General features: G+C 45.2%; 1 protein-coding gene across 1 annotated transcript in view; it reads left to right on the forward strand.

The window, feature by feature from the left end:
- clcf1 (cardiotrophin-like cytokine factor 1) overlaps positions 1–13,021 on the forward strand; it is a 24,894-nt gene extending 11,873 nt beyond the window's left edge. Inside the window, exons 2-3 of the mRNA XM_072663500.1 lie at positions 8,042–8,202; positions 10,408–13,021. Of these exons, the coding sequence (XP_072519601.1) occupies positions 8,042–8,202; positions 10,408–11,463 (1,217 nt within the window). The 3' untranslated portion in view covers positions 11,464–13,021. The remainder of the gene's footprint in view (positions 1–8,041; positions 8,203–10,407) is intronic.
- Positions 13,022–13,580: the final 559 nt, after the last annotated feature.

Genomic DNA, 13,580 nt, shown 5'->3' on the forward strand with positions numbered 1-13,580 from the left:
CAGGACACAGATTCATACTTATTAATACTTATTGCTTCATAAGTGTGTAAAATAATATTATAGCAGATCTATGATCCAAATGTTTATGGACACCCCTTCTAATGAATGCATTTGACTCTCTGAAGCAGATAAACATGATCCTATTGGCACCATGCTGCCTAATGCCAGACATGGGCTAGAGAGGTATGAAGCCCCCCAGCTTTGAGCTGTGGAGCAGTGAAAATCTGGGATGAGTTGAGGATTTTGGGATGCTCCAAAATGTAGTAGAATGCATTCCCATAAACTCTTTTATAATACCCGATAATGAGTAGGTGTCCCAATACTTTTGTCTGAACAGTATAGCCTGTAGTATGTATTTGTATCTAAGCTATACTAATACATATAAACAGTTGGGGATGAGGAATGAGGTACCTATATACGTACAGTCATATCATAATATTATCACCACCCCTGGTTTGGAGAGAACTCGGCCCTGAGCACCACAGATGCCATGTGACCAGGTTTGCTGCATGTATAATTCAGCGAGCACACCAGTCAGTTGTGGTAGAGCACAAGACCATCGTCATGGGCAAAGGCAAAAAGATTTGACTGATGTCCATAAGGGCATGATAATAGGGTACTGGCAGATGGTGATGGCATCTCGGAAACCTCTAACTTTGTGGGATGTTGTAGAGCCACCATAGTGAAGTTCTCCCAACAGCATAACAGTGGTCCCCCAAGAGTGGTACAGAGCAATGAGCACGCCACTGTGGAGCAGCTAACCTCTATAATGAACAGCTTCCGGTACCTAATACAGTCAATGCCAATGCGTCTCGCTAGTGTCATCCAAGCTAAGGGTGCTTATTCGCACTATTTGGTAATATTCTGATATGACTGTGTTTAGGTCGATTTTCCTGGACAGCTTGTCTTTTTGGAATCTAAAAGAAATTGGCCAGGTTTATCAATTTATCATAAAATCCTGGATTTTGTATTGGTTTTTCATGAATGTTTGCCAATATATAATCTTAATAAGGACCTATTAATTATTTTAAAAAAACACCTTGTCGCACACATATGCCCCAAATGACCAAAAGTCTTCAAATCAGTAATCAAATGAATCCCACACACAGTCATATTCTGTCGGACAGATTATTAGGCCGTTAAAGCTATTAAGGCTATTTATTAGTAATTACATGTATGTATTAATGTTTATTAATATAGCTGCATTGATTTAGGGTGGAAGGAAGGTATTTAACTCCCTCACAACCTCTCTCTCTCTCACACACACACTGGTATGGTGTTCCAAGTCAGGCCCACTTGAAGCCTCTCGGCCACAACATGCTTACCACGCTGGACGCCAGTGTGTCCCCAGTGTCCTTTTTTTTTTGAAAACCAAAATATGGTTACCCTATTCAAAGTGAGGAGAAAGACACAAAAACAGCAGAGAAACACACTCACACATGCTTATCCACATCCTCATCATAAACACTCATAAACACCCAGATAATCAAACTATCACAATGTACGGCATGTAAACAGTGAACTGGCGTTAAGATAAAGATACCATACCACCAAAACTGAAACATGCAAACGCAGTCTCCAAACAAGCACACATCTCCAACACGCAGGACCACACACACACACACAGACCCACACACAGTAGATGAGTAGCCCTATTCTTCAAGTTTCCTCTATGCTAGACTCGTTCACATAGAAGGTACTTTATCAGGACAAAAGTATTGGGACACCTGCTCTTTTATTGTTTCTAATGAAATCAAGGGTATTAAAAAAGAGTTGATCCTGCTTTTGTTGGAGTAACTGGCTCTACTCTCTAGGTTTGAAGGCTTTCTACTAGATTCTGAAGCATTGCTGCAAGGATTTGATTGCATTTTGTGATACCAAGTAGTTGGATGATCACCCCACCTTACCCCCAACTCCTCAACTCATCCATCCATCATTCCAGAAAAGACAGTTCCACTGCTCCACAGCTCAATGCCAGGGGGCTTTATACCCCTCTAGCCCACATCTGGGATTAAGCATGGTGGGGTTAGGTATGGTGCCAATAGGTCAATAAACTCAAAATGTCCCAATGAAATGAATGGGGTGCGGCCTTTGTGCACCTTTCTTATGTATCTATGATATAAATACAACCAATAGTAACACCCAACCAACCACACAGGGTACCACAGCAACCACTTGGCAACATACTAGCAACCACCTCTGACACCATAGCAACCACCTCAAAAGAAGCACATCCACCGCCTAGCAACTCCATGTAGCAACCACTTAGCGACACCATAGGTGTCAGCAATGGGTGCAACCTAATATAGCTGAACGCATACATTAGAAGGGGTGTCCACAAACATTTGGAAATATAACGCATTAAGTGTTTTAAAAAATGTCTATACAATAACCTTGTATCTCTTTATCATTTTTCACTTTTTGACATAATGTGAATTTGGCAGTTGTTGCTTACATTCAGTCAAAATTTCATGATGAATGGACCAATAGAAATGCTGTAAAATGGCTTGGTATAAAAGCTTTGGACCTTGACTTCCATTGAAAGCGAACAAGGTTTTTCCCTTCTCCTGTAAAGTTGCTGTTCTGGAGAAGTTTTTGCGTGACAGCCCGTATTTACTGTATCTCTTTGACCATTCAAAAACGCTTCAGGCCCAAGCTGTGGGAAGCCAGCGCTGATTTTATGTGCAGTCCACGCTGTATCTAACTCCAAATGCTTTTCATATGCTAGCCTCTTAAATATGCTGCATTCCCCGAATTTGTTTTCGACCATAACTGTAAAACTGGAACCCAACCCAACCCTTTTTGCCTTGCCGGCAGCATCGTCATCTTGGCCAGTAGAAAGAGAAGCACGAGTGCCCCCCAAGAATCATTTTCATCACTTATAAGGGGGTCCGCATTTGCCAGGGGAGAAATTAGTGAGAACAATGCTTGGGAGATCATAACTATAAGCAGCTTCTTGCACGTCTTGCGTGTTTTTTTCTCCTTCTTCGCCGCAGTGTTTTCAGTTGCTTGAGTCCCGCAAAACAATTCCACATGGCCGACACCCATGAACAGCACACAGTAGTGAGGCTCATTACTTTCTCACAGGACGGAATAACACGTGCAAAAGCAAAGTCACACATCGTAGGAAATCACAATTCACTGGTTCATTTCTTCATGTGCCAAAAATCATATGGAACAGGAAAACTGTTCAAGCACAATGCACTATATGGACAAAAATATTGGGACACCTGCTCATTCATTGTTTCTTCTGAAATCAAGGGTATTAAAAAGAGCTTATCCTGCTTTTGTTGGAGTAGCTGTTTCTACTGTCCAGGTAAGAAGGCTTTCTACTATATTTTGGAGGAGCATTGCTGTGAGGATCTGATTGCATTCAGTGACAAAAGCAGGAGTGAGATCAGGAAGTTGGATGATCACCACCCCACCTCATCATCCCCAACTCTTCAACTCATCCCAAAAGTATTGGATGAAGCACCAACCATAATTCCAGAGACCACGATTCCACTGCTCAATAGCTCAATGCTGGGGGGCTTTTTACCCCTCTAGCCAGTGTCTGGCATTAGGGCATGGTGCCAATCGGTTCATGGTTATCGTCTCCAAAGAGCACAAAATACACCTATCAACTCAACACCACCCATGTAGCTACCACTTAGTAACCAGTAACCAACTCCCCAATTTATCCCTAACGTGTTAAATGGAGTGCCATCATTCCTGAAAACACAGTTCTTCCACTCAATACTGGGGGGCTTTATACCCCTCTGGCCCATGCCTGGCATTGGGCATGGTGCCAATAGGTTCATACGTATCTGCTCCAGAGAGTCCTATTCTATTGGCAGTACCACTCTACAGTGTGTGTGTGCATTTACACATCTGTGTCAGCAATGTGTGCAACTTAAAGCAGCTAAATGGATTCATTAGAAGAGGAGTTTAGGAGAAGGTCCACGTCCACACCAGCTCCTCCTCTCCTTTACTACACACTATAAACCACTCTTCTCCCCTCTCCTTCTCGTGACGAAAATTCACACCCTGCCACCGCCAAATTTCCAGAATTCTCTGTCCTTGCCTCAGCCAATCAAACGTGGTCCACACTTGCAAAGTGTACATTACTACAACGACTTACGACTTACAAAGTGCTTTGCTATTTACCCAAGAAAAGCCTTAGCTAGTTAGAATAGACCAATAATTCAAAGATACCTTTAAGCTTAGACATTACTAAACACAAGTCAATAAGGTGACCATAGTACTCTATTCGTCCAAGTACTCTCAGAAGAGGAGGGTCTTCAGTCTGCGTTTGAAGACAGCGAGTGACTCGGCCGCTCGGACACCCAGGGGAAGCACGTTCTTCCGCGGGTTTTGAGGGATGGCAGGTCGAGTTGAGCCGTACTTAAAGCTCGAAGGGCTCTAGGTGCGGATCGGCTTTTGACCACTGCCATCAAGTATGGAGGGGCTGGTCCTTTCTTGGCTTTGTAGGCCAGCGTCAGGGTCTGATGTGGGAAGCTACGGGAAGCCAGTGAAGAGAACGCAGCAGTGGAATAACATGGCTGAATTTAGGGACATTGAAGACGACCCGTGCTGCTGCATTCTGGAGGAGTTGCAGGGGCCTGATGGTGCGCAGAGGAAGACCAGCCAGAAGAAATGATTATGATAGGCTCCACTCGAGTGTCAACAGCGAAAAATCTCATATCACTGCATCCTTCTCCAGGATCAATCAGCCTCTATTTTTCAAACAATCCTTGAGTGTCTTAAAGTCTCTAAAAAGGTGAAAGAGAAGAAATAAGTCTGTGACCTGACACTGCGTAGAACTTGTATGCGGTGGGCATCCTGAGGGGAGGTTACGAGCATGTCCCTCAGATAGCTTCTTGTCCTGTAGCTCATATTCTTGTGCCTGAAGCTCATTTTGTAGTTCTGGCCAACACAGCAAAAGCATCCTAATAACAGCCTTCAGCAAAACCTCTCAGTCCCTTGAACAACCTAAACACCAGCCTACAAACCACTTGGCAACCACCTCAGACATCATAGCAACCACCTGAAAAACATAGACACCACCTTGCAGCTCTATAGTATCCATGTAGCAACCACTTAGCAATGCCATAACAATCACCTATAACCTCACAGCAACCACCTGAAAAAAAAACATAGCCACCACTTACCAACTCTGTACCACCCATCCAGAAACCCCTTAGCTGGACACTGTAACAACCACTTGAAACACAACATCAACCACCTGGGATTCAGTGGCAACCACATAGCAACACCATAGCAACCAGCTAACAACACTATAGAAACCTCCTGTAGTATTACACATTACGTTGAGGTGCATTTATGTATAAAACACTGCCTGTATGAAGGGTGTGAAAGTGGGAATCCCGACTTTATTAAAGTGATTCCTGGGTTCCTGGGAACATCTGACACGCGAAGGTTGAAAGTATGTGATCTTTACCGACAGGAATGAATGTCACGCATGATTTAGAGCAATTATTAATCATAGTATTTGTGTTGTGCTTAGACACCCAAAATGTTTCATGTGTAATGCAGCAGAAATTTGCCGCCAGCTGCTGATCTGCTGCCAGAACGTTCATCACACAGCGGTTTCCTTATTAACAGCAAATCCTACTATACAACCTGCCTCTCAAACGCTTCAGGACACCTCATCTTTTTGCTCAAACCTTAGCAAGGAATGTTGTTTTTTACAAAGTTCTGCATAATTCGGTTAACGGTTAAGGTGAACCAAGTCACAGTTGTGAACCAGAAGTCTGAAGAGTTCAATGCAGTTGAATCACAAAGCGATTGGGAACTGGTTTCCTGGTGCTGGAAACAACCTTATTGATAGTTTGGAAATAATGTAACACAGATCAGCCACAATATTAAAAACAAGTGCCCTTGTGCAACCAAAACAGCTCTGACTCTCCAAGGCATGGACCCCACAAGACCTCTGATGGTGTCCTGTGGTATCTGGGACCAGACCTAGCACCAAATCCTGTGTTGTGAGGTGGGGCCTCTACAAATTACATCAATGAGCCTTGGGCCCCTATGAACCATGTGTTTCTTGGAGCACTTTTAGTAAGCACTGACCACTGCATACCAGGAACACCCCACAAAACCTTCCTAATGTTCTGGAGAGTTCTGGAGGTTCTGGAGACCCAGTCATCTAGCCATCACAATCCTGGGTCATGCTGCCTGCCATCAGCAATTGGCCTTGCACTCTCCGGGTGGGGAGATGGCTCGCTGTCTCCTCACATCACTTCGGTGGGATGTTAGCCGACACGGGCATCTGCTAGGTACCCGGCGCTTTCCTCAGAGCGCGTTGGTTGCCCAGTGGCATTGCGTCTGCGGCAGTTTGAAAAGAGGCGGTGGCTGGTTGCGCATGTGTCTGAGGAGGCATGTGCCAGCCCTCTTAGCTTCTTAGTGTTTGGAGCATTACATGTGACCGGGGAGAGTACTAACAAGTGGGTAGGGTGATTGGCTGTGTAAGACTGGGTAAAAAGTAGGATGGGTAAGCAACAGATCCATTGGTTCTATTTTCCCTGCATCCAACACATCACCTTTAAGAACTGACTGTTCACTTGCTGCCTAACATGCGAGTCCAGCCCTTGACAGGTGCTGATCAGTCTACATGTCAGTGGGTTTAATGTTATGGCCAAGCCAAAACCTACCGGCTTAAACCCAGAGGGTCATAGCTGTCCAGTTCTATTAGAGAAACAGAGGGATTTTTACAATTACACACAGAGCGCCTGAGCTCAATTTGGGTCCTGTCTGAAGAACAGCGAGGACTGACCTTTTGGTTTGCTTTGGTTTTTGGTTTTCACAGCTGTTCTGCAAATTATGACACACGTGACAGTTCTGCACTGACTGAAGCTCTCCACACTCTCAAAGGCTTTGCTAGAAGACGTCTGAAAAGAGGCCTTTGGCTTGTTGCATATTTAGAGCTGACAGTTGTAGTTAGTGTTGACTGAGTCACTGTCTACTGAAGGGTAAACACACGATTCATCTTGTAGTCCGTGCGCCTGATTTGATTGTTTTATTTGATCCGAGTGTTTTGAATTGTGACAGCTGCGACGGGATTTGCAGGAAATGATTCTCCAAGAACACCAACATTTTTGTTTCTCTGGTTTTCGTGCCGTGTTTTGAGAAATGCTGCGTTCTGGCACTGGCGCTGTAAATCCGAACTCGTTTCTGAGAAGAGATAAAGCACACACTCAGTGCATAATGGAACAAAACTGACTGAAATCATCTCCGGCGGAGAGCATATACGACACTGCTAATGGTGTGTTTGTACGGTTATCGTAAACTTGTGAATTTCAGAGTTTACCCCAAAGAAGCTGCTCTCAAACAGCTGACAAAGCTATAAATACAGGTGGTAAATGGGGGTGAGTCCAGCCTGTCCATTATCTGATACCCTGTGAACACAGTCAGCCAAACAGGCAAACAGTGACCCAATGCTAAGCATACTAAACAATTACACTTTAATTACTGTATTCTAACCAGTGTTAGGAGTGGATCTTCTGTGACAGCTATCAGCATGGCTTTGAGAGGCTCAGCAGGAGTGCAGGACATTAGGCAAGCCAACTGCTGATCCACCTAATAATACTAATATAAAACCGATGTATAAGGATCTCTATGCTGAAGAAGTAAGAACCTCACCATAAACTCACAAGTTCAAAGCCATGCTGCTTTGCCATCAGCATCCAGAGTCGGAGTGAGCCCAACTGGCCATGCTCTGAGGGAGAGAGCGGATGGTGCTCTCTCCCCTCTTCACTCTTGAAGCAACGTTAGCCGGCACAGACATCTGTTAGCTGGTGTGGGGGAGCGGTTGACCCGTCGCTTTCCTTCAACCGAGTTGGCTGCCTGATGGTGTATTGGTGTATGTATTGGAGGAGACGTGTTAAGTTCTTACCCTCTTAGTGTCGGGAGCATTGATGGTGCAAGGGGGAGGCTACGATCGAGACATGGGTTTAAATAATGTGCTTAAGGGCCTAAAACCTCTGCACTGTACTGTAAAACTGTTCTAATAATGTCTTACTGTTCCGGTTTTATCTTCCAGTCAACCAGGCTCACCTCGTGCTGCTCCTGGCTGCCGTGGTGGGGTGCGTCCAGGTGCAGGACCGTGCAGTGATGCTGTCCAATGAGAGGAGCAGCATAGAGAGAACGTACGAGCTGACCAAGTACCTGGACCACCAGCTGAAAGAAATCAAAGACACTTACGTGAGTCTTGAGTTATTGCGCCTGCGGTTTGGCGTGCTTTTCGTTTATGTGTGTGTGTTTTTCCCTCTTGTCTCTCTGACTTTCGCCCACCCCCCTCCACCCCGCAGCACACCCACACACAGTGTGGGGTATTTCCACTGATGTTTGTATGATTTTAGCGAAATTCTGCTGTAATTATCCCAAACCTCAGGAACCACATTAAAAACGTCAGTCTTTTTTTACTTTTTGGGGGAAAAAATCTGCATTTTTACCAACCAATTTTTTTTTATTGTCCTAGAGACATATGGTCCCCAATGCATTTTAAATACACACACAGAGGAGTACACACACAACACACACACTTTTTCCTGTCCTTTTTTGCTGCTTTTGTCTGTAAATCCAATATTCCATTTGTGCATCTCTGTCCAAATAGCCTGTCTGTGTTGTTTTTGGATAAAAAATAGTGGGAAAGGGAAACTTCTTTTTTTTTTTGGGGGGGGGGGGGGGTATGAGAATACACACTATTACTCAAAAGTTTGAAATCACATATCGTAATATTTTTGCTGTGTAATATACAGTAATAATTGGACAAAAAAAGTATTGGGACACCTGCTCATTCATTGTTTCTTCTGAAATCAAAGGTATTAAAAAGAGTTGATCCTGCTTTGGATGGAGTAACTGTCCAGGGAAGAAGGCTTGCTGTGACCATTTTATTGCATTCAGCAACCAGAGCATTAGTGAGGTCAGGGTATTGGATGATCACCTCCCAACCTCATCCCTAACTCCCAAAGCCATCCGAAAAGTATTGAATGGAGCACCATCCATCATTCCAGAGAACACATTTGTGTGTGCATTTGCACATCTGTGTCAGCAATGGGTGCAACTTAACGTAGCTGGATACATTGATTGGAAGGGGCATATAGTACATATGAACCTTTATTTCTACAGAAAGCACAGAGCACAATTGGCCTTGCTCTCTGCAGGGTGGGTAGTTGGCCCACTCCCCCCACATCACTCTATTGCAGTGCAGGCTGGCACTGGCGTCTGCTGGCCTGTGCATCGGAACTGGGTACACAGCACTTTCCTCTGAGCGCGTTGGTTGCCCGGTGATGTTGCATTAGCAGCAGTGCTGGCTGCACATGTGCCGGGAGCATTACATGTGACAGGGGGTGAATATGCATGGGTTGGTGAGAAAATAAGGAAAAAGCCACTTACAACAGTAAGATACCAACAATAGAGACTTCATTAAAAAATAAGTCCATACCTGAAGCTTCTTTGCTGAGCCTAGCTCTGACAGGGCAAGCCATGTTTAGCTAGCATAGAGCCAAATCCTACATGGCATATAAACAATGAAAGGTGACTTCACAGCTAGATTTCACAAGCTGTTTAATGCCATGCAAAGCATCCAAAGGGAAATACAGACTCAGATTTCCCAGAGGCAGAGAGCCATGTGAGTGGAATGAAGACGCCATAAATTAGACTTTGTGGACACAACAAGAACTTAGCTAATGTTAAACGGCTATTTCTTATCAAGTTTCTGCTTCGAGATTTCATCACCACTTTTTAAATGTGAGTCACTCTGTGTTATTTTATTATTGTATTGTCTAAAGCTTTCTCAGACACTTTGGCTGATGTGAATTGTATGAAGTTGTTGAGTGCTAGCGTGATAATACACTATTTAAATCATGCATCTCTGCTTAAACTGTCGCTATACTGCAGAACACATATTTGAATTTGTGTGTTTAGTCCCTGTGAAGAAGTATCGCCAATATAATAGGACTCTCCAAAGCAGATAAACATGAACCATTTGGCTCCATGCCTAATGCCAGGTGTAGGCAAGAGGGGTAAATAGCCCCCAGAATTGAGCTGTAGAGCAGTGGAACTGGATGGTGCTCCACCCAGTATTTTGGAATTGGTTTGGGAAGTTGGGGATGAGGTAGGGTAGTGATGATCATCCAACATCCTGACTTCACTTACGCTGCTGTCACTGAATGCAATCAAATCCTCACTCAATGTTCCAAAATCTAGTAGAAAGCCTTCTTTCCTGGACAGTAGAGAGAGTTACTTCGACAAAAGCAGAATAAGCTCTTTTTTATTACCCTTAATTTAGAATAAAACAATGAATAAGCAGGTGTCCCAATACTTTTGTCCATATAGCAATGAGAAGTCCATGACTAGGCCTAATGTAATGTGTCTTCTCTCTCTCTTTCTCTCTCTCTCTCTCAGCTCTCATATCTCGGCCCTCCGTTCAGTGACCCGGGTTTCTCTCCACCACGCCCCAACATCTCCTCCCTGGCTGTTCCCAGCGCCGCCACACGGGTGGATCTGTGGCGGGGGCTGGAGAACGGAGCCCGCCTGGCTCAGAACCAACGAGCCTACAGCGTCTTGCTGAGCGCTGTGAGGGAGCTGGCCCGCTCCACGCTGTGCCCCTACCTCCAGAGTTCCCTGCTGCATTTCTGCTCTGGACTCAGCGGCCTGCTGGGCTCTATATCGGGCCTGATGAATGCTCTGGGATACACGCCGCCCCTGCATGGCAACGGACCAGCCAATCAGAGATACAGCCCTCTGTTGACCTCACAGCTGAGAGCCAGCGTGAACGGTCCCGTCCCGCTGAGGAACAACCCAGACCGTAACCAGGGCGGCCTACCGGCTTCAGGGGTCAGAGACGGGACACCCGGAGTGGATGCTGAGAGAAAAAGGGATAGAGAGAGGGAGAGAGGGAGGAGAGGTAGAAAGAGAGAAGGGGAGAGCTGGGCAGAAAGAGAGGAAGAAGAACGGGATGAAGGTTTGGAGAGATGGGGCGGGAGGAGGAGGAAGCTGCTGGCTGTTGAAGAAGAAGACGATGCAGGTCAGGGAGCCGGCCACAGCAGTGTCAACGTGAACAGCACTCACACCAGCTATTTCAGCAAATACAGTGAGGACAAATACAGTGACATTAATGGCAATAACAGCCAGTTTCCTGGGGACGCTCTACTGCAGAGAGAGCGAGAGCGGAGGATAAGTGGAGAAGAAGAAGAAGAACACAGCGTTCCTCTCCTCTTCTCCGCTCCGTCCCTCCATCCCGTGCGCTCAGGACGGGCCCTTCCACCCCCCTCTACCCTCTCCCCCTTCACTCTCCTTTTCCCGGACGCAGAGGGTCAAGGCTCGCTGACCGCAGGACGTCCGGCATTCAATGACTTCACGCGGAAAGTGGAGGGATTCTGGGTACTGAGGGAGCTGCAGAGCTGGCTCTGGAGGTCCGCCAAGGACTTTACCAGGCTGAAGAAACGCCTCCGCGTGTGAGCGTGTTGGGACATGTGTCAGGAATCACCATTCAGAAGTTTGGAATCAATGTCCACTGCAGCTTCACGGCCTTCAAATAATGTGTTAGAAGAATTGCCCAGAATTTAAAAAGCGCTGTCCAAATGTTTGTGGACACCTCTTCCAATGAATGCATTCAGCTTCTATAAGCTGCACCCACTGCTGACACAGATGTGCAAATGCACACACAGAGCTCATTTTGTTCCTGTAGAGAAGTACTGCTAATAGAAAAGGACTCTCTGTAGCAGATTAGCATAAACCTATTGGCACCATGCCTAATGCCAGGCGTGGGATAGAGAGGTATGAACCCCTCCGACATTGAGCTGTGGAGCAGTGGAACTATGTTCTTTGAAATGATGGATGGTGCTCCATCTAATACTTTTGAGATGAACTGGGAAGTTGAGGATGAGGTGGGGTGGTAATCATCCAACATCCTGATCTCACTAATGCTCCTTCGTCCAAATGCAATCAAGTACTCACAGCAATGCTCCAAAATGGTACTCCAACAAAAACAGGAGGTGTCCCATTACTTTTGTCCATATAGTGTATGTAATTGCATTCACCCAGAAGAGCAATAGGGAGATCGGCTACTACTGTAGGATGATTACCTCTGCCACCCATTTCAATACCGGTTCCAACATACCCCGTCTGACCTCGCCATTTCCCAGACGCCACCTTAAGGGCCTGTTTCATTACATTCTTAGCTTCAAAAAAATGTTATGATGAGCCCAAAAAGGGACAAGGGGTCAAGTGAGCACAAGTGTCCACTTCAGCAGCAGAACTTACCTAGAAATCATTAAATCGTGGCGCATTTCTCCTTTCAGAACCGGAAACACCTGCAGCCAACACAATGTTTATAAGCCATAGCAGCAAACTACTCACCGCTTAATATCCCAAAACCCAACCACTTGATTTGCTGGGCTTTAGGCTGAAGACTGCATCAGCTACTAAACATGACCCCTTAAACTGATGGCTAACTAAGCCAAAAATGAGTGGCTTCCAATTTAACTGCCATCTCCTCCCCTTACGCTATGTGTGGCCACATGTATAACCCTGGTTTGACGAGTTGAATTTGACGAGAGCATGTTTTAAAAGAAAGTACTGAAACAGGGCCCAGGATCATAGAAGCCTTTCCAATGCAATGCAGGGGGAATCCCACAGATTTTTCTTTTTTATGAGTGTTCAATTCCGCGGTTGGGATGTGAACAAAGTCGTTCATAGGAGTCTGGTGTGAAATGGCTCATTGTTGGAAAATGCACCAACGGGTGGGGACGTGTGGTGGTGGTAGCATTTCACCAATATAGCCATTTTTTACCATCTAACACCAGTAGTGATCCTTATGAGTTTTTATATGTAAAGCTGATGATGGTCAATCAGATTTATATGGGGATAATTTAGCCTTTCAACATCCTGCATGTAAGCATGCATGTATGTCGGGTTCCATTCATAAACCATTCTGCCTCAGTTTCTCATTAAGGGAGCATTTCACACTCATATTCTATTCCATACAATTAAACTATCTGTTGGATCCCCCTTTAAAGTAGTAGCCTGCTTACTGTGATACCATCACTGTTATGCAAAAACCTTGGATCTCCATTTTTGCCAGATTACACTTTTTGGCATAATGTGAATTACATTATGACCAATAGAAATGTTCTAAAGTTGCTCCGTTGCTCAATTGCTAAGACAGTTTTGTAGCTCTTCATGTAAAGTTGTTGTTCTGGAGATGCAAGCTTTTTTCATGACAGTGGGTAGACATTGACCTACACTGCAGATCAGTGCTGTGTCATATCGCACAGATCGACCACTAGAAAATAGTTTTTTACAGTGAAATAATGTACAAATAACATCAGTTATTATTATGACAAGCGATTCCAAACTTTTGAACAGTGGTGTGATTGTGTGTCTGAGTGTGTCTATATGGGTGAAAGGTCCCATGCGGAGGTGCATTTCACTGCAGGACGGAATTGAAAAGAACACAGTTTGGTCTCGCACTTTGCACACGCATGGAAAAACCAGACCGGCATGAAAAAGAGGAGACACAGGAACTGGCCCGAAGACGGGGAGACAGGCCGGCCTTTGAGTGCGAGAGGCGACTC

The sequence above is a fragment of the Salminus brasiliensis genome, chromosome 19, assembly GCF_030463535.1.
Source record: "Salminus brasiliensis chromosome 19, fSalBra1.hap2, whole genome shotgun sequence".
NCBI lineage: Eukaryota > Metazoa > Chordata > Actinopteri > Characiformes > Bryconidae > Salminus > Salminus brasiliensis.